Source organism: Centrocercus urophasianus, unplaced genomic scaffold, assembly GCF_019232065.1.
Source record: "Centrocercus urophasianus isolate 14NV4802_14NV808 unplaced genomic scaffold, USGS_Curo_1.0 seq_14, whole genome shotgun sequence".
NCBI lineage: Eukaryota > Metazoa > Chordata > Aves > Galliformes > Phasianidae > Centrocercus > Centrocercus urophasianus.
In genome coordinates, this window is record NW_024884586.1 from 18,496,684 (window position 1) to 18,522,775 (window position 26,092).

At 37.8% G+C, this 26,092-nt stretch overlaps 1 protein-coding gene across 1 annotated transcript in view; it reads right to left on the reverse strand.

Annotated features, from left to right (window-relative positions):
• Positions 1–26,092, reverse strand: part of SPTBN5 (spectrin beta, non-erythrocytic 5) — a 91,335-nt gene that overhangs the window by 50,842 nt on the left and 14,401 nt on the right. The window contains exons 10-33 of the mRNA XM_042813512.1: positions 25,783–26,015; positions 25,188–25,341; positions 24,096–24,296; positions 22,987–23,193; positions 21,879–22,070; positions 21,496–21,648; positions 20,854–20,984; positions 19,507–19,758; positions 18,565–18,852; positions 17,727–17,973; positions 16,715–16,854; positions 15,372–15,471; positions 13,569–13,739; positions 13,312–13,476; positions 12,327–12,553; positions 11,343–11,529; positions 10,677–10,877; positions 9,612–9,728; positions 8,238–8,401; positions 7,125–7,257; positions 6,152–6,297; positions 5,097–5,211; positions 3,196–3,306; positions 1,836–2,015 (exon numbers count right to left, since the gene is read on the reverse strand). Coding sequence (XP_042669446.1) covers positions 1,836–2,015; positions 3,196–3,306; positions 5,097–5,211; positions 6,152–6,297; positions 7,125–7,257; positions 8,238–8,401; positions 9,612–9,728; positions 10,677–10,877; positions 11,343–11,529; positions 12,327–12,553; positions 13,312–13,476; positions 13,569–13,739; positions 15,372–15,471; positions 16,715–16,854; positions 17,727–17,973; positions 18,565–18,852; positions 19,507–19,758; positions 20,854–20,984; positions 21,496–21,648; positions 21,879–22,070; positions 22,987–23,193; positions 24,096–24,296; positions 25,188–25,341; positions 25,783–26,015 — 4,215 coding nt within the window. The remainder of the gene's footprint in view (positions 1–1,835; positions 2,016–3,195; positions 3,307–5,096; positions 5,212–6,151; positions 6,298–7,124; positions 7,258–8,237; positions 8,402–9,611; positions 9,729–10,676; positions 10,878–11,342; positions 11,530–12,326; positions 12,554–13,311; positions 13,477–13,568; positions 13,740–15,371; positions 15,472–16,714; positions 16,855–17,726; positions 17,974–18,564; positions 18,853–19,506; positions 19,759–20,853; positions 20,985–21,495; positions 21,649–21,878; positions 22,071–22,986; positions 23,194–24,095; positions 24,297–25,187; positions 25,342–25,782; positions 26,016–26,092) is intronic.

Here is a 26,092-nt window from a genome sequence, read left to right on the forward strand (position 1 = left end):
TACACAAATAAAAATAATTTAACTTTTTTTGTCCATCTTTCTGCACTTGATTTACAGCACCTTTACTTTGGGCATCTCATTTGAATCTTTAAGGGGTGTTGTGCTCTAATGAGTTACATGGTGAAAAACAGGAACACAAGGAACTGTACAAAAAACTCAAAATTTAATTCAGATTTGTTATAGTAACGTTTGGATAATCTCATTCAATTGTGAGGTGGTAGAAGGCCTTCTGGTTGCTTGGTGTATTTTAGAAGACTGTTACAGACAGTAAGTGCTGAAGAAAAATGCTCTTTTCCTGCAGAAAGCTAGAAAATAATTTTGTGAATGGTTGCCTACTTTTTCAATGAAGGAAAATAGCCAGCGTTCCATCTTATCCATGGATTTTTATCTCTATCATTAAAATTGAGTACAGAAAAAATAGTTTCAAAAAAGAACCATACAGTAGAAATTAGTCTGTTCAGGGCTCTGAGAGTTTAAACTCTAAAGCCAAGATACTTTTATCATAAAGCCAGTGAACACTGATATTTACTGATTTCCTATTGATCACAATCCTTTTAAAGGATTTAAAGGAATAATTTGTTGATGTAATTTTTGTTTACAGAACCATAATACATGCACTGAGGACACTGACATTGCACTTGGTATAGTGCAAATGTCTAAGACTCCTTAAGATTTAAGCTACACATTTTGAAAAAAAAAAAACAACTTGTACATCTCGGAATACTTAATGCAATGGGGCACGTCAAAAGTCAACAAGGTATTGTTTTTGGACTGGCAATGCCAGCAATATTTAAGGATAGACCAGGCATCAGTCTGCACAAAGTTCAGAAGAGGGGTCTTAAACAGTTCAGCAACACTGAATATGTCTGCCTAAATTCTGATTCCTTGATACTGTTTATTGGAAGATATGGAACCCCCTGCTGTTATTGCGTGCTACAGGCTGGGGAGAACCCTGCTCTTCAATTAAGGAAAATCGTATTTGGAGGAATGCAGAGAAATACAAAGGATGATTATACAGAATTTTCTTTTCACAGAAAAACTTACTGATTTGTTCATTATTTGCTTTTTAACCAACGCAAAATGTCATTAAGAAAAAGCCCCATGTAAGATATCCTAGAAATCTAAGTTAGCAACTTCTTCATCCCAACTGGAAGCACAGGAACAATGTGATCAGCATCCATATAAAAAAAAGGATAACTTATTTTCCTTTTATTATATAAAGTATTTGGTAAAAGAGAGCATCTTCGCTGTTTTGTACCTGCCACTGTAATACTTGTACCAATAATCTACTAATTTGCAGAAATGTATCACAAGTGATTTCACTGAAATTATTAACATTAGTATTCTATGGCAAGTTATATTCCTTCCTGAATTCTGAGATACAGTTATGGGGGATTGCAGGTAATGATATTACGATGGAATCACTGTGTTTAAGAAACTCGTGAGGTTGTTGCCATGATCCAGCAAAGACCCACGCATTGTATTTAATACATTTCATGAAATAAATTAATGGATCATTTGCATACCCAGAGAGAGACAGAGATCCAACTTCTGACTACTATAAATTGGAGCCTTTTTTAATCAGTGGAAGAGTCTTTGAAAATAGATCTATCACTACTGCTGCAAAGTGATGACTATTTCTGAGCTTCCCTTCCTACAGAAGGTAAAAATATCCTTATCCTCTAATACCTTTCTAAATAGCTACAAGCATTTAATCAGTTAATAACACAGATAGCACCTGCAGCAATTCACATCAACCTTTGCAGCTCAGAAGTATACCTATGACTGACAAACATACCCCCGTGTACTGGGGGACAGAAGCTGGAAGTGCTTACTTGTGCCTGAAACTGGTAAAGCTTGTGTGCTTTTTCCAGAAGCTCCTTACGCAGTTGCACTTTAGACTTCAGGGCCTTCCAGTTGGTTGCTATTGCCTGTTGCTTTGCTTTCAGGTCTGCTGCCTGCTCGTTTGTGCAACGAGTCAGTACATGATCTGCAGAACGGATCAAATCCTGCAGCTGTAGGCAGGGAAGAAAGAAAAAGCTAATAAAGAGAGTCATTGAGATAAAGCCAATATCAAGACAAAAACTATGTTAATTCTAAATCAAGTTACAATTCAAGTAAAATTTTCTGATCCGAGTTTTCTCATGCTAAACAAAAGTATCCCTAATTTCAGATGGAATAACAGTGACATCCAGTGTTTGCTAAGGCTCATCACAACCTACTTTTTTCAACTAGATTTTGTTTCTCATTTTTACCATTCTTACTACATGAACAATGAATGAAACAGTAGGTATTATACTTCGTTTTCCCCAGTGACTATACAGCTTGACTGTGATTGCATTCTATTCACATCTCATGCTCTTCTACCTTTAAAAGAAACAGGAGCTGGTGGCATCAATTCCAGCATTTTCTTATGTATAGCTAAGATGTAAGGACACTGAAAAGTGATTCTGAGATAGCAAGTTTAGTAATCTCAGTATAACACGCACTGTGTTAACAACACTGTTAAATTAACAAAACAAAGGGATGAAGATAAAATTTACACTGTTTCTTTGGTCTTTTTGTTTCTTTCTTTGGTCTTTTGGTCTTTTTGTTTCTTTCTTTGGCTATGCAAATCTATCGTGTATCAGGAAGTTTTCTAAGCAATAGCTGTTCTCATAAACTGACACTTTCTGTAAGTTCATATAACAAGCCCTTCTCTTCTTTCTCATAGTCCAAATTCAAATACTCTAAACGTACTGAAATCTCCAGGCTACTGCCCCATGTTTCCTTTTATAATCCTCTATAGTCAATTAACACGTTTTATGTTCATTTCTTCAGCCTTTCTAATCATTAAAGAGATTCTGGATTTTTCATCATAATCATCTGGTATGCTTTGGACTATGTGGTAGATACATCATAAAGCTTGGTGTAATTATACATTTCAAATAGTGATCAAAAATATCCCTGTTTGAATTGAATCACTTAAATTGTCAGTACTCATTATAATATGTGCCTTATCTGCAAGATTGTATATCACCTGCTTTTATAATCACCTGCAGATCTTGAACATATTAAAAAAGCAGGAAACATGGAGGAAGAGCCTTAGAATATTCCAGGCTTTCATAGAATATATTCATAATACTACATTATTATTACCATCTTGGAAGCTTAGATTGTGATTATATATTAAAGACCACGAATTACTTTTGTTACCTGCTGCTCATTTCCAAGGAGCTCGTGTTCTAGGGCCACATGGTTCCGGAGCTGGGTTTGCACACCTCTCATGTCCTTTGCAACATCATCTGGAATACTTTTAGACTTCTCCTAGCAAAGAGAAAAATCACAGTAAGCTTTGTTATGCACAACTTACAAGCAAAATACACCAGCAGCCTACTTTAGTCATGCTGTGCATGCATCCTGCACAGGTATGGACAACTATTCTTAGTCACTCAACCATGACAAGCAATAGGAAGCCAGAAAATTCTGTCTTAGCACACCTGTCCTAATAACTCTCTGGTAAGCATCATAGTGATTAAGCTACTGAATCAGACTGTGAGAGATGAAGGTTTAAGTCTTTCCTTGATCAGACAATAAAGAGAATGTCTTACAGGTCTGGCAGTGTGAATTAATCTTGAATAGCTACTGCAGTGACATATAGCTAATTATTGAAGTAGTATTAACAACCACTAGTTTCAGGCCATTTTTTGGAATGCAGACAATCTGTGAATCATCTTTACACAAATCTTTAGTTATGCTTGTCCAAGAAAGATAAATTAAGAATGGAAGGAAGAATTACTGCAAAGATGAGACACTCTGAACAATTCTGTCACAAAACAAAAAAATTGTTCAATGTCCAGGTCAGTGAAAAATCAGAAAAATATTTCTAATTGTAGAAATATATTTCTGTAATAGATTCACAGGCTCATTTGGGATGCAAACAATACATCTTAGTAAGGAGTTGTATGTTGTAGTAGCCTATGATACGATTGCACTGGAGTTGGTCACCTAAGAGAGACTTTCCATTACTATGTTCCTCTGAGAAAAAGACATTCCACCTTAGACCTTTGTGCAGGAGATAAATGAAGGGATGGGCACGGCAAATTGCTCTCCCACTCAGCAGTAAAGTTTATTAACAGGAGTCAATGCAAGAAGTGTGTACTGCTTAGCTGGGGCAAACCCAGCATAGGAATAAATCAAGAGTTGTCTGTAGAACGTTTTTAAACTGCCACTTGTCATAGCTACAGAATTAACTACTTCATTCTTAAAGGTAAAATACGTGCCAGGTTCTGAAAACCTCAACTGGTATACAGTAGAATATATGACATTTGATTTTCCATTTACATCAGGGAAAGAAAACAGGAATACATAGTTGAATAGAGCAGCCTTTTCATTACAAGCAAATAGAAAAATCTACTGCGCTTAACTGAGCAAAGCTCTGTTGCCTTGCAAACAGTAGAAGCTCTGTTGCCTTGCTTTCTATACATATCTGCACTCAGAAAACCACACATCTCAGTACAGCAATGATGTGGTTTCCTTCCAAATATCCTTTTGGACTTTTAGATGAAAGAGAGACCTGAAGAATTTCATTGAGATTTTGCCCTTCTCCCATTTTCATACTGGTAGTATTGCCACTACCTATCACTAGAAATGAAGAAAAGAACTCATTTTTGGCCCAGCTTTTGCACCAAGTTACATAACTACCTGACCCAGGCTTAATTGTCACTGTAAACCACAGGAGAGTTCCCTATTCAGCACATAAGGCCATAATGGTGTAGAAAGAAGGAAACAGTGGGACAGTATAGTTTCTTAGGCTTGAGGACTGAATGAAACATTACTACATGCATTACAATAGGAGACAACTTAGTTCAGGCCCTAGTCTACTTGATTATCCCTAGCTGTACTCACTTTCACCAATGGTTCTCATAAGGTGAACAGTCAGGTGTTTAAAAATTACCCAGAATTTTTTGGTTTTACTCAGTTTGAGTAATCGTGTGAGTTTCTTACTGAGATATTTTAGAAGACAGCAGTAAGCATACTGAGAATCATAAGAATACTCCACAGATTAAGCTGAAATTTAAGTTTTCTTTATATAAAATATTTCCGGTGTTTTTTACCTCAATGTGTGCCAGAGCATCTGTCAGATCTTGGTAACACTTGTGAATCACCTCTGCATCTTTCAGCCGCTCACCGCGTAATCTGGTAATTTCTAACAGCTCTTCCCAAGAGTTTCTAAGGAGAAATAGTAAAAAAAGAACAACACAAAACATGTAAGACACATAAACTAGGAGTAAAGGAGATTAACAGTCTGAAGAAAGGCTAAAGAACAAAACCTCCTTGTACTTTTTCAATCCAGCCATTAAATTCTGTTGAAGTGATTCTCTGAGGGGTAGGACATCTGTCACCCTACTCTGCCCATACTCTTCTATCTGCTCCAGACACTTAAACTGTTGCCCATACATGGGCAAGTCTCTCCAATAAGTCTTTCAGCCTTTACATGCTTCAGAATTTACAACTAAAAGGGGAGAAATACTGGGAAGAAAGACTCCTGGAGGAAGCACATATATGAAGCTCGAATTTAAAGATGAGTATAGCTCTTCATCTACATCAGTTTTCCTCCCTAAAAGTGCCACATTTATCTGGACACTAAATTAATGACTAAATTGAGTTCTCCCCTGATTTCCACTGCCAGAACTCTGTCCAGCACTATGACTGGCACAGCAGGATTTGGGGGATTGAATCACTGATCCTTCTCTTTCAGGCCAGCCTGGACCAGTGCTAGACAGAAGAGTCTCAGAACATCTTAATAGCTGCAGAGCAGTCATGGGATTCAAGCTAAAAAAATTAGAAGCAATAATGATTCAACTAAACTCCCAGCTCTACAGCTACATAACATTTCTCCAAAGGACAAAGGAAGTTCAATTACCTCTTGCTTGCAAAGAATCTCTGATGCAATTAGCAAAAAAGCAAATCAGCAAACAGATAACGTCTATATTATAGTAGGCTATTTTTAAATGACGCATGGCAACAGTTCTCTATCAATGAGAAAAACACACATTTTGCAATTAGAGAATTGGGGGACATGCCTTATAATTTTCTAATTTCCTCTTGCTTCCTCCTCAAGAGTGAACTGAAAGGACAAAGCATTACAGAGCCTACACAGGTGTCCTACCTTAGCTCTTTCTGCTTCTGCCGGATTTCACGGGACTCGGAATGACCACTGTTTAGCAAGTTCTCTGCCAGCTGCTGGCAAGTCATAACTCTTTTCCCAGTTGCTTCCAATTGGTGTCGGAAAGTGTCATACTTAGCACAAAGTTGCTTTTGAAGGGAAAACAACCAAAAAAAAAAAGTTGTTGACAGTTGTACCTTCTTGGTGTCAGAGTGAAAAGTAACAAGCTGACTACAAGTGGAGATGGAGAAATTGACGAGGAGGATATCAACGACTGGATTTTACTTCCAAAGACAATGAGGAACTACAGTTTGTTAGCAAAATATGAGGTCTGTGATGCAGATACAAGGCAGAAGCATGATTACTGAGGATAGAACATACATTTTCAATGTACAGTGAATTGCAATTATTAAAATATTATGTTTTTACTTTAGGAATATAAATCTTTATTGAGTATTATAACTCAATAACGCAGTCTGAGTTTAAAATTTAGGACACAACATATTTTGAAATAAATGTTAAAAATAAAGATTTTGAATGGCTATTGATTTCTAATGTGCTGACTTTATAATAATTTCTATACCACGTGAAAAGATATGGCTGTAATGTCCCTACATAAATGTCCCTTCACAAATGCTGAAAATAAACTACATTGAAATATCTAGCTATAAAAAATAGATGGGAGATTCTCTTTGAGTATCTGAAAGCTTAATTACTTCAGCATGCAGCTGCTTCGTGCAGCTCAGGCCCCATGGTAACATGATGCAAAAGTCCAGCAATGCTGTCTGCCTGACATCACTAGTCAATCATTTCTGCCCACCCTTGATCCTTTTCTATTCCTGTTTCCCAGTGATTCATGCTTTCAATACGCTTTTCATCTTCATCTTCCAAGTTTTCAGGAACAATCTTGGAATCTTTTTACAGTCTGACAGCATACAATTTGGTTGGTTTTTGATTGGTTACTCAAAAAACTCACCAATACATGTTCGTAATCATTTCCATAGTCTTCAGAGCTGGCTGCTTGTTTCTGCTGAGCCATCCAGTCCTGCAGATCTTCGTACTCTCGTAAGAACTCATGCAAAACAAGAGTCTCATCCAGCTTCTTTCCTCTGTTGCAAGGAGCAGATAAGAAAATACAATTAGAATAAAGGAGTTCAAGAGAAGGGTAATTAATAACTTTCTTCTTACTACTCCCCCGGACTCTCCTCATCAAGATTCATTGTCCTTAATATAAGAGCTGATTTTTTTTCTCAGGACTGGAAATAATGTTTATAAGATGACAGCTGTCACCAAGTCAGACTCACTGATTGAAGTTTTCAGAAAAGCACAGTAACTGAGCTTTCTCCCTGTTTCGTTTCATTTGTTTGTTTTTAAGTGAGAACATTTTCTGTGTGATTTTTTTGAGGAGGTAAAACCTAAACTGTTCAAATGGGCATTTGTTCTTTCCCAACAACAGGCTAGAAGTATCTAAAGATCCTGAGTAAAAGCAAACTGTCTTCTTGTAACTCGCTACTGTTTTAATAGGAGAAAGGAAGTGAAAAGTATATGTCTTATTCAAGGACAAAAGCCTTCTTATAGTAGCAGTGGCACTGGCCATAAAGATAAGCATAATATCAATTGCTTTCCTTCTTCTATGTTACAAATAAAGTCATTTTCTAGTAGTTTTCAGTAAGGAAAAAAAATTCTAAAACAAGGCTTACCCCTCCCTTACCCTTCTAATATCATATTCCAGATAACAGGAAGAAAAGTCAGAATCTTGGATCTCAAATTGTTTTACAGGAGGATGATGAAGGTTGAAGAGGAAATTTGGTAGCTTTGAATACCTTCAGCAAAATGTAGAGGCTTCATGTAGCAATAATAAAATGCCCATAGGTGTACAGAATTCAAATATAGAAACAAGCAATTTCCTAAATACAATTAAAAATAGGGGACATGGTGGATGTGGTAAAAATTGTAGTGAGGTAACTGGAGATGCCTTTGATTGACTTATTTGAGTCAAAGCATAGTCAGCTAGGCTTTGGATCAAACATAGTATCCACGGGGCAATTTAGACTGGAGTCAGCTAAGATGGATATTTTCTATTTCATACCTTTTTGCTGCTAGTTCCTGCAACTCACGAAGTCTTGAGTGAACTTGTTCCCTTGGTGCATCAACCTCAACATACTGGATGGAACCCACAGCTGGAAGATTTTGGACACTTTCATTTAGTTCTTTAATCAGATCTTGGTAAACAGCAATCTCATGCTCCAGCACCTGTCAAAGGAAAGAGCAGAATGAGAGCAGATTTTCCAAGACTTTCACTATTTCAGCTTTTGTGCCAGACTATACTGGAATCAATGGAGACATTAAAAGAGGAGAAGAGGTTTCTGAAAGCATGTGATATTTCCAGGACTTGATCAGTTTCAGGCTATTTTGCTTTTTTCCTTTTTTTTTTTTTTTTTTTTTAACTACATATATAATATCAAACAAGTTAGTTAGATGGATTAGAAATTTCTGATATGGTTAATCAGAGATCAGTATTCCTGAAATAATACAAAATATTTATCTTCGATTCTAGGAAAAACATAAAACTTCTTCATTTATCTGTTGAGACGGAAAAACAGATATCAGATCATAGTTTTGGCCTCAAAAAATAAGATGAGAACATTCCTCATTCTCCTATCTTGCCAAACTAATTTTTTTTTAACCAGAGTAGCAAACTACATCCACCTTTTCTGTCTGTCTAGTCATATGTGGACATATGTTGATATGAGCTATCTTTTAGATGATTGGACACTTAAGTATCAAGGAAACAGAACATCTTTAAAAAGAAAGGCAGATCAAAAGATTCTGCCAGCCCACAGAATTTGAGGAGAGATTCCTTGACCTCCTCTGCTACTCTCAGATAGATGAAGTAGAAAAAAGAATCGAGTGATTTAAGAGCAGTAGAGAAGAAATATTTTTTCTACCTACAAATCCAAAAAGTAATCTCAAAGTTGCTGGTTTGTGTAAACAGAATCAAACTCAAGACTCTGCTGCCATGAAAGCTACAGATTCATTGAGGCTTTCCTAAGGGGTTAAAAGCACTCCCAGTGATGAACAGAAAACCTCTGATTTTTTCACAACTTTTTGTAGTTTCAAAATCTTGCCTCGCAAACATGTTTTCATGCTAAGAATATTAGTAGAAGTCAATCAAGACCATTTCAGATGTTAGAGTGCATGGTGTTAGTCACTAAAGTACTTCTTGCAGCCTGGTATATTACATCCTTTACTCTCAGACTCAGAGCATGACATGCAAACAAAGAAGATCCTAGCTTTGTAAAAAAAAAAAAAAATTGCTGATGGATTCATAAATTCAAATATTATGGCAGTCATTCCTTCCTGAAGCAACATAGCAACTCAATTCCTTAACTTAATCACAGATGCAAACTTTGAATATCTTTTATTTAATTTTTCAAGAATTACTAAAAAGTTTCTGAAATACCTTATGTTTCTTGAGGAGTTTGAGTGTTCCATCTTCATCCTTACCATAGTCCTTGCTCATCACAAGTGGACGCTTTTCTGCTATCCAAGCCTCCAGGTCTGAAGTATTCATTAGAAACTATCAGTTAAAAATAAGGTAAATTAATGTCTGTGTCAACTTCCATAATACTCCTGTAATTCTTTTGACCTAATAAATTTGAAGCAAAGGGTGCATTATAAGGTCTACTGTAATATCACACTGAAAAACTAATAAAGACTATTTAATCCTAAGGACTACTATTCCACATGACCAGACTAAGTTGCAGGAATCTTAGAAGAACCTGGGTGTGTTTCCTGATAAGAAATGAACCCAAGGGACTTCATTAGCTTTGCCAAATCCCTGGAAAAAATGCTTTCTAAATGGCATTTAATTTATAGAATCCTTGTATAAATTTGAACATACTATGAGGATTTTATACATACTGTTGCTTTTTCAAATCATATGAAGGAGGCCACAGATTTAAGACATCAGTGCAAAATAACTGAGGTCTTATTCAAGCACCAAAGCTATGGTGATTAATTTCTGAGAAATTCAAACCACCTATAAAGATCAGGCTTCATAAAGCCTACAGTATGGACAGCTGTTTACGCATTTGGAGGAAACAAGTTCCACATGATTAAATTTTCCACAGCACATACTTTAGGTGGACCTACGAGCGTTGTGCAAATATTGTTATGTCTAAAAATCTACCTATGCTATCTGAGTGACTGCACTCTAAATGACCCACGAAAGACTGAATACATTTGGGATTATCCAGATGCACACTTGCCTGTAATTTTTTTCTAAGGAGGCTAAAATTATGTTCCATTATCTTGTTGAAGTAATAGGGTCAAAAGTCCTAACTTGCTTTAAGTGGAATGGCTTGATCAGTCTCTCAGTATTATTTTTTTGAGTCTGGCTCCATGAGTCTGAGCTGAAGTGAATTCCAAGACTATTAAAGGGAGAGATTTAAATTGTTTTGTTGTTCACTTAAAATCTTTGATCCTCTTGTTTGCCTGAAAAAGCTACTATGGGAGAAATTTGTACCTCTTGGAAAGCAACTGAGTGCTGCAGCTGCTTCATCCTTTCTTCACAGGCTCTCTCCAGGCCCTGCCAGGCAGTCACAAGCTCCTGGCATTTCTCATTTATTTTCTGTGCTGATGGGTGCTGGCTTTCAATCATTGTCCTTCCTTTATCCAGAACCCGCTGGACTTGCTGTTTGTGGGCATTCACCTCTGCCTGAAATTCCTGTGGATGAGAAAAAAGAAAAATGAGGAAGAAAGGAAGGATACGTGAAGAAAAAGAAGTGAAGTGCAGTAAGTACAGAACTAAGATAGTATGAGAACATGAGAGTCAAAATATTTTACCCAGACCACTGCAGAAAGCTAAAACTTGGTTTTTCTATTTAATATGAAGTACACTAGCTTTTATCCACTTCTAATGGGAAGAGCTATAATCTTTCTCAGAATAAGAATATTGTAAAACATGGAAAATTTTGCAGCTCCTACAGGAATTCCTTGTTTGCTCTGGAAATCACACTACTCTGCTCACTTGTCTCAGTGTGCTGGAATCATATTTCAATTAGTACTGCACTACATTTTTCTTGTAACAGCCTCCCCAGAGGTAAAGGAGAATTATGCAGGTACTGGTTTGCAGGCTGTGGTGATGTGCAGCGTGCCAACAAGCTATCATAAGCTTGATGAAAGGAGATACCTTGTGCTTTTGCAACAAACTTTGAGCTACATCCAAGGACTTCCCATAGTTGGTGGAATTGGCAATAGGTAACCGCTCATTAATCCAGTTCAGCTCCATGTCATGGTAATGGTAGAACTCATAAAGATCCACTGCAGCTTCCAGCAGCTTACGCCTCTCACCAAGAGGTGCTTGCAAAGACTCAAACCTAGGGATCATCCATTAAAACATATATGTTAAACAAAGCTTTACCCCAATCCTGCCAAGGGAATTAGTCTATGATATCACAATCATGATTACAGAACATTGGATACTTCTGTGCAATTAAAATTCAAAGGTTAGTGTTGGCTGTATATACAAGAACTCCAGAAGGTTACTGAAGGCAAGTATGGAAGGGATTTGAGCAGGCCATGGAAGTGGAAATAAAGCTTTATGAAGCTGTGATTCTCAAAAGCCTTGGTCATAATACAGCCTGGCACAGGTCATGCCTGCTGCAATAGATAGTGCCAGTGCTCAGTTAATAACTCTGATGTAATCCTACACTGAAAGGAGAATACAGTGTTACAACACTTCACTTTCCAGACATTTAAGTAATGCTGCTTGGAGATAAAATAAAAAGAGAATTTTGGTCAACTTTTAATTTAGACTAAAAACAATAAATGCAAGAAGAGGAGAAAAAAACAGCTTTTCACTTTTGAAGCCAAAGGCTTGTCCTGTGATATTTTAAGGAAGTTAGCTGCTACTGAATATTGATCACTGCACATTTTAGCAAGCAACTGGATGACCTATGGGTAACCAAAGGACCAGAGTAGGGAGTGCAGCAGGCAAGAAGCAAATTCCAGTAACAGATGTTGAAGTCTATCGTCCAGCAGCTGTGCAGGCATAGACCAAAGCACGGCTGTAGCACAACTAACAGGACAAGTCATTCCTGAATATGAGTCCAAAGTGGAACAAAAAATGTGATATGACATAAGGAGTGGAAATAAAAAGAGGGTGATACCTCACCTTTTTAGGTATTTTTGCGTTTCATCCAGAATTCTCTGGGAGTCAAAGTGATTGGCAGCCATTTTCATTGCATGAGACACAATAGAGTTCATTTTCTCTGCCAGCTCGTGTGTCTCATTTTCCAGCTGTCTGTGCTGCTTGAGTAGATCGCGGCTGGAGCGCAAATCACGGCCTGTCTCTGCTTCCTGAAGAACCTTCTCGATTTTCTCTATCTTCTTTTTGGCATCCTATAGGGGAAGGATTACTGCATGCTTCTACTGACCTTGAAACATTTTCTTTCACTCAGCTCCTCTCAAGACAGCTTGTTGGATACAACATTTAAATCCCTACCTTATTTTTTTGGTAACACCATGGACAGGTGGCCTTAAGAGGCATCTCCTGGGAATATTTTACTTTGCTCTCCATTCTGGTGTACTTTTCATTCTGAGCTACTAAAGTACATGACTACAAAATCATCTCTTTGAACTATCTTCAGATACAAATCTCCAATGGCTTCAAAGCTTAGCATTTAAATTCAATACAACAGCAGTTTAATTAAACATTAATACCTGGAAACAGCTTCAGAGCATATTTTTCCTCTCACAAAATTTGCCTGAATTACTTTTTGAATATAACACTGTGCCTCAAACCTCCATACTGACTCCAAGCTGGCATGTGTTTTTGTACAGTCTTGGGCCCTGCAGAGAGATTTGATTGGTTTCTTAGTCTGGGATAACCAGATGTAGTGCTGAGCTTGAGTTCAGTAGCATTACATCTTGGTGATGACACTGTTATCCTCCTTATAGCTTTGGAGTGAACTTGGTTAGCCTTACACTGGCTTTTCTCTCCTGAGATTGTTGAAAGTGATCTGCCTTGTGTCAAAACACCTTAAAACATGCTTTTATTTGCAGAATATCCTGCTCTTTTTTTCAAGGAACATTTTTTATCAGCATAGTAACCAGGTACCTGTGCTAGCCCTCCCCTCTGCACCCCACCATCTCCTGACCTCCAGCAGTTCCATGAGCTGTTCTTGCTGCCCGGCTTGTCTTAGCTTGTCACCTCGCTCTATCATCTTCCCATACAGTTCTTTCCACTTCTTCTCTAGCTCTGCCATCTTCTTTTGGACAGAAGACGCAGCATAATGGTCATCTTGAATCAGCTGATTTCCTTTCTGGAAAAACACAGCACAACACATTTTTGTATTAGATCAAGGTCATGAAGTTTGGGAACAGGTGGAACACTTTGTTTCAAAAATGTCTTCACCTTTATCAGTGTTGCAAAGTGCTTCTCATTAGCCATCATTTCCTTCTCAGCGGCCTCATGCCACTTCAGTTTGCGTAGAACATTTGTTGGATCGCGATAGGATTCATCAGATGCAATCTTATATTTCTCTTCCATCCATATCAAAAGCTCAGCAGCATCACGGTTGAACTCCTTACAGAAACAGATAGGATTAAATAGATTTAAATTCTAGTTTGGCATGGATTTTTGGTCTGTTCTTGCCACTAGTATGAAGTCCTGTTTTTTTTTCCAAGAGTTAGGAGAAATATTATATTCTCATAAGAAAGCTGTTCTGTATAATCAACACTTTTAATTAAGAAGTTATGATAGCGAATTGTTGTTCTTAAGTTCTGAGAGTAGTATCTTCTAGTCTCTTTTTTACCACAGTTACTAATCTATTGAATGCTATGGAAAGCAAGAGCTTGCATTTTTGACAGACTATTTTAACCGCATGTGGTCCTACCATCCAGTGTAACTTTGTGTCTCAGCACTTGAAACTAAATTCTTGCCAAAGTACAACTAATGATAATTATTGTATACAGTCAGCATAAGGTGGTGTGTCCCAGTTATGCACTGTATGTTTTTGGTAGATGTTTCCATGCAGGGCACCTTAGAGAAAAAATAATAATTATATTTAACATCTATACATTTATTCATAAACATTCTCAGTAAAAAAACGTAGCAAATGGAATCCAAGGGTGTAGAGTGAAGTTGCAAAATTTGCATCTGCAGCAGAAAGATGGGATGAAGTGTATTGGAAAATCAAATTCCCTAGGCAAACTCCTCTGTATATATAGCAAATAACAGTGTTAAACTTGACCAAAAAAAAAAAAATAAATAAAAAAAATAAAAAAAAATCTTCTCCTGACTGATGCTACTGTAACACAGAATTCCAACTATACTGCAGAATGATTGACTGTATTAAGCACAAGAGAACAAGCATAGGTAACACCGCAGTAGCAGAAGCTGGCTTCATCTCTCTGAAGACAAACTGTCACTAGGAATTTGGGAAGTGGGTAAGATGTTATCTATTCATGGTTATGAAGCACCACTATCTTTAAATAGTACAGAATCATAGAGTACCACAAGTTGGAAGGAATCCATAAGGATCATCGAGTCCAACTCCAAATTTTATTATGAAGTAAGAAAAGAAGCCTGTTTCTGCAAGTTGTTTGGTCTAGAAATATGTTTCCCTAAGAAAATGAATGAGCTTCATTCCATCTGCAAGGGTAATCTAATTTCTGAAGAGCCCCTACAAATACGAGTATTGTCCCTTCCAGGTTTAGGAAGTGAACTTTCATTAAAACTTCTGCAAGAAGATCTAAGCTAGTTGTTTCATTATGTTGGCAGCCCACCACAAATTAAGCTAAATGCACTGTAGCTTTTAAAACATTTTTTAAAAGTCTTAATATAAAAGTTAGAATGTATAAGGTATCCTCCCTAATTATGTTAATCTAGAGTGAAAGGTTAATTTGGGCCAAATGATTAACACTCAGAAAAACAGTAATGAGCAGAACAAGCTTATCCAGTAGACAGAACTTTCTGTTGATATTTTTCATTTGATTTCTCAATTTTTGGCTTTTAGTTTTGCTATGGTTATAGTTTAGTAAGATATAACCCCTACACATCACCTTCTCCTTGGAAAGTGACATTTTCTGTCTCACAGTCAAAGGGGAAGTGGAAAGTGAGCTGTAGTAAAAACATTTGAAATGTGTCCCATACAAAGACAAACAGTAAGCTTACTTCACAGAAGCTTGACTAAATCTGCACATTCTGTCATTTTACCTGCAGCTGCAGGGAATCCAATAATCTCTGTTTTCTCTTGGAATTGCTTTCTATCAGCCGTTCCCATCTTTGCCGAAGAGTAGCCATTCTCTCTTTAATACTACCAATAAAAAGAGTAAGTTCAATGTTGTAATGATCATATGGCTTCACAATTCTTTAGTACACATTAGCATCATATGATTGCAATTTAGTTCACACATTTGTTGATGGAAGGAATATACAGCCCTGTCCTACGACCTTGTGTGGCTAATCTGAAAACCAGATACTGCTTTCTAGCTACCTTTTCCTTTTCTACAGCTATGTTCCATTAGTGAATTGCAGTCATGTATGTTTGACTAAAACACCTAGGCCTTTATTCTACCCACATATTCCACCATAAAGAGTAATTTTATCTGTGATACAAGCGCAGTGAGGCTCTGGAATAGCCCTATAATGATAGTAGAGCTGGCAAGATACCTGGTTTTAAGAGTAGTTTTATGAATTTGTGGAGGAAATTTTCAAGATGTTATCGTTTGTAATGACAAATCATGGACCATTTGACCCAAGATATCCATTCTGAACCTATATTTCTGATTTTTATTTATGCAGAGGTCCTCTTACTGGACTCCAGTGAATTTATAAATGACACTTCAGCTTCCACTACAATATGAAGCTGTTCCTGATGTGTTATTATTTCCTAACAAAGTTTTAAATAACCTTTTAACAGCAAATATATTAGTTCTAATACATGAGAGAAAATTTTAATTATGCTGACATTTAATGTATTTATTCACGTATTTATGTTAAAAAGGTTTTAATACTACTAGTTTATAATAAATGATTATTCTAGTGTTCTGTAAAATGCCACTTTTAACCTAACTCATTGCACTCACTTGTCCTGAGAGCATAGGATGTTTGTATCTTTTTGAAAAATACCCTTTTCCCTACCCTATTTTAAGGGATCACAGCCTGGAATCATATCAATGTTTTGGGCTGGAAGATCATCTGGTTCCAACTCCCCCCAGGGACATGTCCCACTAGACCAAGTTGCTTAAAGACCCTTCTATCCTGACCTTAAACATCTCTGAGGGTGGAGCACTGATGACTTTTCTAGGCAATCTGTAACAGTGCTTCACCACCCTCATTGTAAATAACTGCTTCCTGATATGTAATCTAAATCTACCCTCGTTTCTACTTTGAATCTGTTACCCCTTATCCTTAGAGATCAACTGAATCCTGCCTGAGAGAAAAGATTTTAATGTTGATCCAATTGTTTAACAACACTAAATGCTTCCAGTGGAATTACTATTTTTTTCTACCTCCCCCTTTGAACAAAAAGGAGGAGGGAAGATGTCTGGACTTACATGTGTGATGCAAAGTGCCCACTTTCTATCAGGTCTGTCCCATTTTCATTAAATGCTTCAATTCGTCTCTTTAGCACCATTAGCAGTTGTTCAAATTCCTGATGTTGCTTCTGCAGGCTTCGAACAGCATCTACATGATCCTGCATTTAAGAAAGAAAATTTGATCAAGTATTTCATTGGCTGTATGCTTTTCCTGTAGCAATGAAAAAAATACTTGTCCTTACTTTCCCTCTTCTCTTTCAGAGATAGACACATGATACATTTAGCAATGGAATTATGCATAATACACTGTATGTATATACAGCCTATAAATAAGCAATAGATATGCTAAGGCTTGTGACATATCTGTTTAACCTGTCATATGTTTGTTCCTACGTTATGGTTCCATTTCCACTTTTTAAGAAAATCTGTATTCTGCATCTGGGCTACTATATCCATAATAAGCACATCTGTATTCCATTTAGTTAGTCCCAAAATAACAAACTCTTTCAACTGAAAATATAAAAGGTATCTTCGTCCTTTAATCATCTCGTGAACATTGTCTACATTTGTTGTTTGTTTTTTTTTGTTCCCCTTCATTGCTTTAACATTTTTAAAATATTCAATGAAAAGAAAAAAAAAAAAAGAATTTATTTAAGCTCAGGTTTCTATTTCAACGAAAAAATGTTAATTATGTTTAAGCCTCAAAACATTTTTAATTTTTTTTTTAATTTTAATTTTTTGGTTTTTTTGCATTAGACACCCAGTTTGTGACTCAGTTGTATCTAAATCATCTGTCACGCAAACACAGCAACAAATCACAACTCTAGTTGCTTTCTGAAATGCTTTTGTGCCAAGCCTAATTTTCATTATGATGAGTAAGGACATAAGAACACAAATAAAAAACTGACAGTCTAGTTTCAAAGTTTGAAGATGCCATGGCTATAAGAATGAGGAAGCTGGACTAATTAAGAAAAATGTGTGACTACCTGGATGTGAAGCAGAAAGAAACAAGATCAGCTGCTGTACGTACCCCAAGGTCATCACCCCGGAGAAAAGCCTCATGGCTAGAAAGGGCAGCATTGATACGGTCTCCCTCCCTGTTGAACTTCTGTAATTCCAAGCCATCCTGCAGCTTTTTCCATCGGTGTTCCCACATATTTTCCAGCTCTTTGTTCTCCTGGGCAAGCCTCTCCACAGACAGGTGAACATCTCTGGTCCTACTGTTACTGGGTTGGTTTTGGATTACTTTATGCCCAAGCTCCTCTAGCTGCACAAATCTTCCCAGAGAACGAAAATTAAGACCTTAGTGCATGTGAATATATTAATTATCTTATACAGTACACAGCAGTAAACACTAAGCTGCCCTCCCTCCCTCTTGCTCTTTCCCTACTAGCCATTGTTGTACACTACGCACTGCATGTAGTTGTTTGCTCAGGGATACAGGCTGGAGGTGGTAGGTAAGATTTCTGTATAAGTTGCCATGTAAGTAGACTTTCCCATTAAATGAGCAAGAAGGGCCAACATTATGTCTAGAAATCTATAATGCTGCAGAACAATAGGACTGAAAACCATGGCATCTGAAAACATAAAGCATAGGAAGGGAAGAACTAAGGGAAGGGAAAGTGCAGGTGGCATTATTCAAGTGTCAAGTGAGCTTGTGAAAATCTACTCCAATAGACATGTCTTGACATCAGTGCAAGAATGCAACAGCTAACTGGATTTTGCATTCAGCAGTTTTATTATGACTCTAAATTCCACAAGCATTTAAATAAACAGCATAACTTTCATAAATAATTTATATACACAATATATGTTTCATCTTCATGGTGTTGTTGAAATATCATCCCATTCTGCTCAGCCCAGCCTACCTTTCCTTCTGAGACCTTATTTCTTTCAGAAGGTCCTGATGTTCCCTCAGCAGTTGCTCTGCAGAAGCCACGTCCACACCCATTTCTTCACTTCTCAGCTTCTCCCTGATGCCTTCTGCCCACAGCAGGAGCCTGCGGCTGTCTTGCAGGAAGGACTGTTGATTTTGGGCCTGCTGCAGAAGGTCACGCTTCCTTTGGGTCTCCAACTTGAGGTTTACCAGAAGCCTTTCCATGTACTCCACCTGCTCTGTGATGGCCTTGCTCTCTGCAGGGTTGGTGTCCTTAATACTATAGCAAGAAGTAGAACACAAAAAATTGGAAGAACAGCTTCAGAAATTTGAAGCTTGAACCAATGCCCTTTAAAAGTAATAAATTTGGATATTTACACTTTTGTTAAAAAGAAGGTCAGGTAAGGCACCAAATACTCCAAACTAGCAAAAAACATCTGTGTGAAAACATTGTACCACAGAAAATGCACTTTAAAGACTCTTTAAAGACTGATAACATTCTTGTGGTTCAGTTATATATATACATCATGAAAGTATAGAAGACTCAAAGAACTGAAAAGCTTTACAATTTGAAATTCAAACTGTAGTGCACAATTGCCAGCTATTCTTCCTTCATCTTTGTTTCCCCTGATGATCCTCTTTCACTTCCTAAATTATATCTATTTCAAAATGTGCAAGTAAATCCCATTAGCACAGGTAACTTGATAAAGTCACAGTCTTGCTGTATTTACACATTCTTTCCACAGCAGCAAAGCCTGAAACAGCCACTTCACCAGGCATACTCAAGAGAGAGGACCTCAATCCAATGGGCAAGTTGGTTTCTCAAGCAGCTTAAAAGATACTTCAAGGGAAATTTCAAAGGCTGCTCATTCTCTTTACAGTGTTATCTTAGACAATTAGTATAGAATACGAAAACAAAGAGCAGGCTCCTTACGATTTTGCAACACTCCTCAAGTACTCAATTTTCCTCTCCATCACTAGGACTTCTCTCTCGACTGCAGACAGTTTGCGCTTGTCTGACTCCAGCCCAGCAGGTAAGTTCCCTGGTTCCAGATCCCTAAGCTGGCCCATCTTGTCTTGCAGTAGCACTTCTATACTCTGGCAGTCCTCAAGAAATGTCCTCACATCAGCCACTCCGATCAGTTCTGAGCCCTTCTCCTCCTTCAGAGATTCCATGTGTTCCCACCTTGGAGGGAGAGAGAACACAATTACTTACATGTAGCTTCAGTCACTACTCCAGAACTTGCCTTCACCTAAAAAACAGATTCATTTTATAGCCTTTGCTATACAGATTTTTAGCAAGTGTGAGATTTGTTTCTGGGATTTCAGTGGACTGAGGAGAAAGCCAGTACCTTCAACCTCAAAGTTCATCTCAGTGATATATCAAACAAGTGAATCTAGCTCAGGTGATCAAAAACCCTAAACACAATGTAAATAAACAACACTGGTCAAACTGAGATCCAGCAGTGCCTCACAGTTCCAGCTGGGTAGTTTATGGGAACACGAATACAACAGGTACCGAGCTACTTGGTGAAGTCAAATAGGATTTTGTGTTCCTTTCAGTGATAGTGAACGGCATCCTCACCCTAAGCACTATCTCACTGCGAGGGCATTCCAAAGTCCTGGAAGCAAGATATGAGGCACAGGGCAGCTAGTGCAGCCGAGGGCTACCCCATTCCTGCAAATGACAGTAGGGACTGTTGAGACTAACGTCTAATGCTAGTTATCATCCTGGGTCTTTCCTGTTCAATTCCCTATGGGACTAGCCTTTCCTGCCAAGGCCTCTCACCTTAGCTCCCAGTTCCCCATTTCGTACAGGACAGCAAGCTCTTGATGCACTATGGCAGTCAACTCAGGTTGTCTGAACCTGTCCCCTTCCAACATCCCTATGAAAACCCCAGGCTTTGGGAGTTGCCAGGTCTGACCTCAGCCCTTAGGAGCTTCTTTTATGAGAGTCTGTGCTAGGGGTTGGCCTAAAGTGCCGTCCCGCTGCATCACAGTCCTGCCTCAGCCCAGCCACAGTCCCTGCTAGATGTGTCCTGGACCCCTGCTGACCCCAGGGAGCAGCCCCTGCCACTTTGTACCATTCTGTGTCTAGTGGTGACTGCTGCAACCGAAAGAGCAAACTTCAAGTACATTTAAAATCCTCCTCTCATCCAAATTCTGGGATTTAGTAATTTATCAGGCTTAAATTCAGTGTAGTTCAGATCAGGCATGCAAAGGTCAATTCTCCAATGGCCATCACAAAAAGTATTCTCTATTTTACCAGTAGCGCCTTTACCTGGCATTGATTTCTTCCAGCCAAATCTGGATCTCAGTGTATTTGCCAGGACTGTTCTTCCCAAATTTAGTAGCTAAGCTTTCAATTTCTCCCAGCTGGCCTTTCCCTGCAGCCAGTTCTGTTAAAAAACTCTAAAATAGAAAAGATACAAGAATGCAGAACTTGAGATTTTTCCAGTTCTATGGATCCTGTTCTTGATATTTTCCATATACATTCATTTTCCACTTTGTCAGGTGACTTTTGCACCTTGCTGTTCATCTTCCTGCCTGCTGACACAATGCAGACCTGCACCCGCAGTTCCCCTATATTCAAGATCTCTCCTGGTGTACAAACTACACATAAGCATATGCCCAACTCCATAGGGATGCAAGTGCCTTTTTTCTTAAAGTGCCATAACATAAACCACAAAAAAGAATCCTTTCATACCCCAATATTTGTACCATAATATCACATCCACAGAAGTTAAACGGACATCAGCTTCAGTAAGGTTGGCACAGTTTATACCAAAGAAGTATCTGATTTATGCAGAGCACCATACATTGCAATGAATGAAAAATGCTCAAAAACTTAGTTACTCAACTTTTTCCATTCTCCCAAGGTCTGATTTAAAACGCATCATTTATAAGTAGGGAAAGAGGATACCTGATATTTTTGTTGCATGACTTCCACGTTGTCCGCTTGAGGCTGAAGAGTCCGAAAAATGTTCTCTTTTTCTCTCATCCATGACTGAAATGCTTCACAGGAGCTACAGAAGCGGTAATATCCAATCATCTCCTCCAAAGCCTTTTTTCTGTCCTGTAAAATAGATGAAGAATTTTGTTGCTGTAATAACTACCTTGCTTTTTGAGGGAAAAGCATCCTTTCATTTACATTAACTAAAATACATGGATGGTAGCTTGGTAGTTTTGCCAGGTACTGCTGATAGAGAACACATTATATTACCTTGAGCTCAAAATATTTCTCCCCAGAGCAACATTGATTTAAAAGCATAAGAGAAGCACAAAACATGAATGGAGGTATTGTACCTCAGCCATGCTCTGTAGGTTTTCATAAAGTGAGTCTATTTCATCTTGGGTCTTCCAAATGTTCTCTGGAACAAAATGAACATCTAAACCAGAGCTTCCAGGAAGTGCAGATTCAGAGGTAGTCCAGGTTCGACTGAACGGTAGCTTAGTTGTCTTTTGATTTAAGTCACTTGGGGCTTCTGTCTTCACCATCTGTTGTGCAAAATTTAACAGAATCAGAGGATTAATATTTCTAATTTGGATAAAAATTTTACATATACAGAAAATTTGGACTTACCAGTTCAAATCACTACATTCTGACCCTCTAACAAAATGCTTCCAGGATTTTTTTTATTTTATTTCCTTTTTAATTTATATTGAAATAGTCAACAAACTAACCAAAAAATGCTTCATTTACATTGAATGAAGTGGTTTTATTTAGCTCAGTTTAAAATACTTTGATTCACTAAAAGTTCTCATTTTGTGCCAGCATCAGTGTCCAGTTTTCTTAACTTTTAAAACTGCTAACAAACCACAGAATGTGCAACCTGGTGCAGATTTTTGCCAGTTTAAATGAATACTGTTATGAGAATCAAGAGTGACAAAAATTTGTGAAGAATAGCAGAAGAAAATAATACACATAAGCATATTTTAGCATTTCACAGAACTCTGAGATAGGCTAAAAGTGGCCATTGCTATCTAAAAATTTGATTCCATCCTAGTTCAGTATTCCTCCTGAATAGTTGTAATTGAAAAAAAAAAAAAAAAAAAAAGCTCTTTTTTAGACAACTCGGAATATTGTGTTTGGGTAAAATAAAAATACAACATTCAAAAACATTTCATTTTCATATAATTTCCATAGTATAATGCTACAAAGCTATGACAGAAGATATAATTTTAAAACATAGCCTACTCTATTCTGAAGTGCATGGATTCAAACTTAACAAGATTTAGTTCACTTTGTTTACAAATTAAAATTCTATTGAAACTGGTGCCCTACTAAAAAGAAGTTTAGATAACATTAGAACATTGTTTTCCCATTGGAAAATATTCCCTGGGAAATTTCTAGCCAGCTTCAATAGTTACAAAACAAAGGAACAAAGACTGACACAATCCCTAACCTACTTACTGCAGCTGGAGCTTGCTCTGCTGCAATGACAGCCTGGTCTTTCAGGCGCCTCATCTCTGTGGAGTAGGCTGCAATCTCCTTTTCCAGGCGCAAATGACGATGCAACAGTGCTTCAGCACTTGATTCATCTTTTCCATAGTCCTTGCTGGCCAGAAGGGGTTGCCTTTCTTGCAACCATGAGTTTGCTTCATCGATGTCAGCAAAGTACTGAAGGGAACAAAGTAGAAGAAAATGCTGGGTCTCATCCTGAAAGGATCACACACAACTCTTTTTTTTTTTTTTCTTTTTTTCTTTTAATTAAATAACAATAAACAGGGCAGAAATGTCATCAGGTCTGTAGACCTATAAGGTTACTTCCAGGTGTTGTGACAGCTATAAATAAAGTGGCTACACAGCTATGAATCATTGATGTATTTCATAATCATATCAAGAACAGATAATTCATATTATAACACTGAATAAATAGATTCAAATATTGCCTTGCTACTACCCTTCAAAGAACAAAGAACACCTAAAAAAAGGTTTATGCTGATTAACAACTTTGGATATAAAAAATAACTAGCAGAGAACAATAAATCAATACCTACAGCAAAATCTTTTTTTCCCTGTAAATTGCCTTGCTATAGTACTAGAACAATCAAACAAACAAACAAAAAAGAACCCACAGCATTTTGAGATAAAAAATAAAGGCACAACAGAACAAATTAAAAAAACCAACAACATAGTAATGAAGAGAAAAGAAAGAAGTAAATCACCATAATGATGGTAATTGGTAATGATTGTTGTTGTTGTAAGAAAAATGTCACACAGCTGCCCAGATCCCACCTTCAAAATTTACTGTGCATAAGCAAGGTTAGGTGAACTATTTCCATAAGAGTTTTTAACAGAGAGCAACCCCCAGCCACAGTTCTCTGCTAGGCACAAACCACTCAAATCTACTGTTTGGCAGGCTTGCAGAAGGGATAAGACTGAATCATGGAGATCTCTTTTTGAAGGCTGGCATCTAAAAGCTTCATTTTGCTGTTGCCCTGTATGCAGGGACAGGAGACAGAATTGAACCACATCTGTGTCCCCCATTCAATCCATGCGTCACAGCAAGACCTGCTTACCTGTTTGATGAGAGCTGCTGCCTGCAGACGGTTTTTGCGATTTGCCACCTCATCCTCGAGCTGCTGCCACAACGTTTGGAGTTTATCTCTCTGTTTCTGGATGTCCTCCTCATGTGTAGGGTTCTTCTGGCTCAGATCCCAGCCCCTCTTCATAACATCTGCGCAAATGGCCCTGTGCGAGTTGCATTCTGCTTCAAGAGCCTAGCAGAGGGATGGGAGAAACATGAACACAACTCACTCACTGCCAGCTGTGAGCATAAAGGGGGATTCAGATTCTCAGCTACTACAATACACGCATCTTTGAAAGAGCCCTGTGTCTTACCTGTGCCCATGTCTTTTCCCTAAGCCCTGGGATGATTGGCCTTTGCTCCCCACGCATAAGTGTCTTTTTTTTTTTTTTTTTTAACTTCTGTGCAAAGGCAAATTTGCTATGCCATCTTCTCTGAGGGAGATATTTATCTGTGGTCCACCAATTCAGCACTCTTATGCTTTCCTAGCATATACAAAACTAGCAAATACACCTGCATAGTAAGTCTGCCCAAGAGGCTTCTGCTTCAGTTTTGTCACTCACGTCCACAGATATCTACACTTGTTTATAATGATCCTATGTCAGAAAAAGGCAGCAGCCAGACTTGTGGCATTAGCTTATAGCAAGCTCTCAGGAGTGGTAATTTCTATACAACTCACGCAGTGCTATCCATGCAGCTCTCATCATGATTCTGGTTATCATTGATTTTTTTTCCACCAGCTCTTCTCTTTCCCCACCATCAGGAGAGGTGTTGGGAAAAGCAAAACTTAACAATTTATTTTTCCTTCCCATTCACCAACATGAGATAGTAACTAGTCCAGTATCTTCATGTAGCCCAGGAGAGGCCCCGGTATAAGACAAAGTGCTTCTCTACACTTTCTGTCTCCTCCTGGGAAAAATACCCACCCTGCACATTGTCTTAAAAAAAATTCCACATACTGGTGATGATACTTGAGTTAATGGCTGGTTTGATTTCTTATAACTGCTGCATGGTCTGAAGAACACAGATGTTCTAAAATTGTGCTACAATGCAAAGAATAGACACTACCAGCAAAGTTATATACCTTGTGCTTCTGAATGGAAGCTGTAATCTGGCTGACATCTTTCCCTAACGTTGTTGTTCTTGCTATTTTCCATTTCTCAGAGATCCATGATTCTTCTTCTTTGCAGTCACGGAAGAATTCAAAGAGCTTCAAAGCCTCCTCTAGCTGGGATTTTCTGAAACAAAGAAAACAACATAACCAAGTCACAATTAGGATCCCAAGGAGATAATGCTACAGAATAGCATAAACTTCAGAACTTTGAAAACCCAAAATTGGAATATCTAATTCTTCTTTGTCATCATTTAATTTATTTATGCAAGAGAGCAAGGGAAACAAAACTAAATATTCTTTGTCTTCTAGGAGACAAGGAGATAACAGTATGCTATTCATACTACACATAAAGCAAACCATAAGAAAAACTAAGAATGAAGTTATTTTTTAGCTATGGAGGTGAGTAATCTCTTTGAGACAGCTGTAATAAAATCACTCAAATTGCTCTTTTAATGCCTCTATAAATGGAGAAAAGGAAATTTTCAAATGTGAGGAAGTAGAGTCCTCTGATTATGGGATTAACTGACCACCTTCATCAGAACCAAGGAGCCATAATCAGTCCTACCGTGTTCTGCTCTGAGCCATAAGGTTCTGATATAGCTGACGAAGCATCGGAACTTTTGCATAAAGCACTTCTGCTTTAACCGTGCTGTCCTTGCTGATTTCTGCTGTCCTTTGAGTTATGTGTGTCAGTCTATCATCATAGGAAGAGATCTGCAAGTCAATCAAGTTGTGCTTTTGAAGCAAATCTACTACTTCTAGGAGCTGCTTCCCACAGTCCTGGGAATTCACTAGTGCCTGCAAACAAAGTAAGAAAAAAAGGCATTTACAGAGTGCATCCAAGGGATTGGTACAAAGAAATTGGTTGAAAGCTT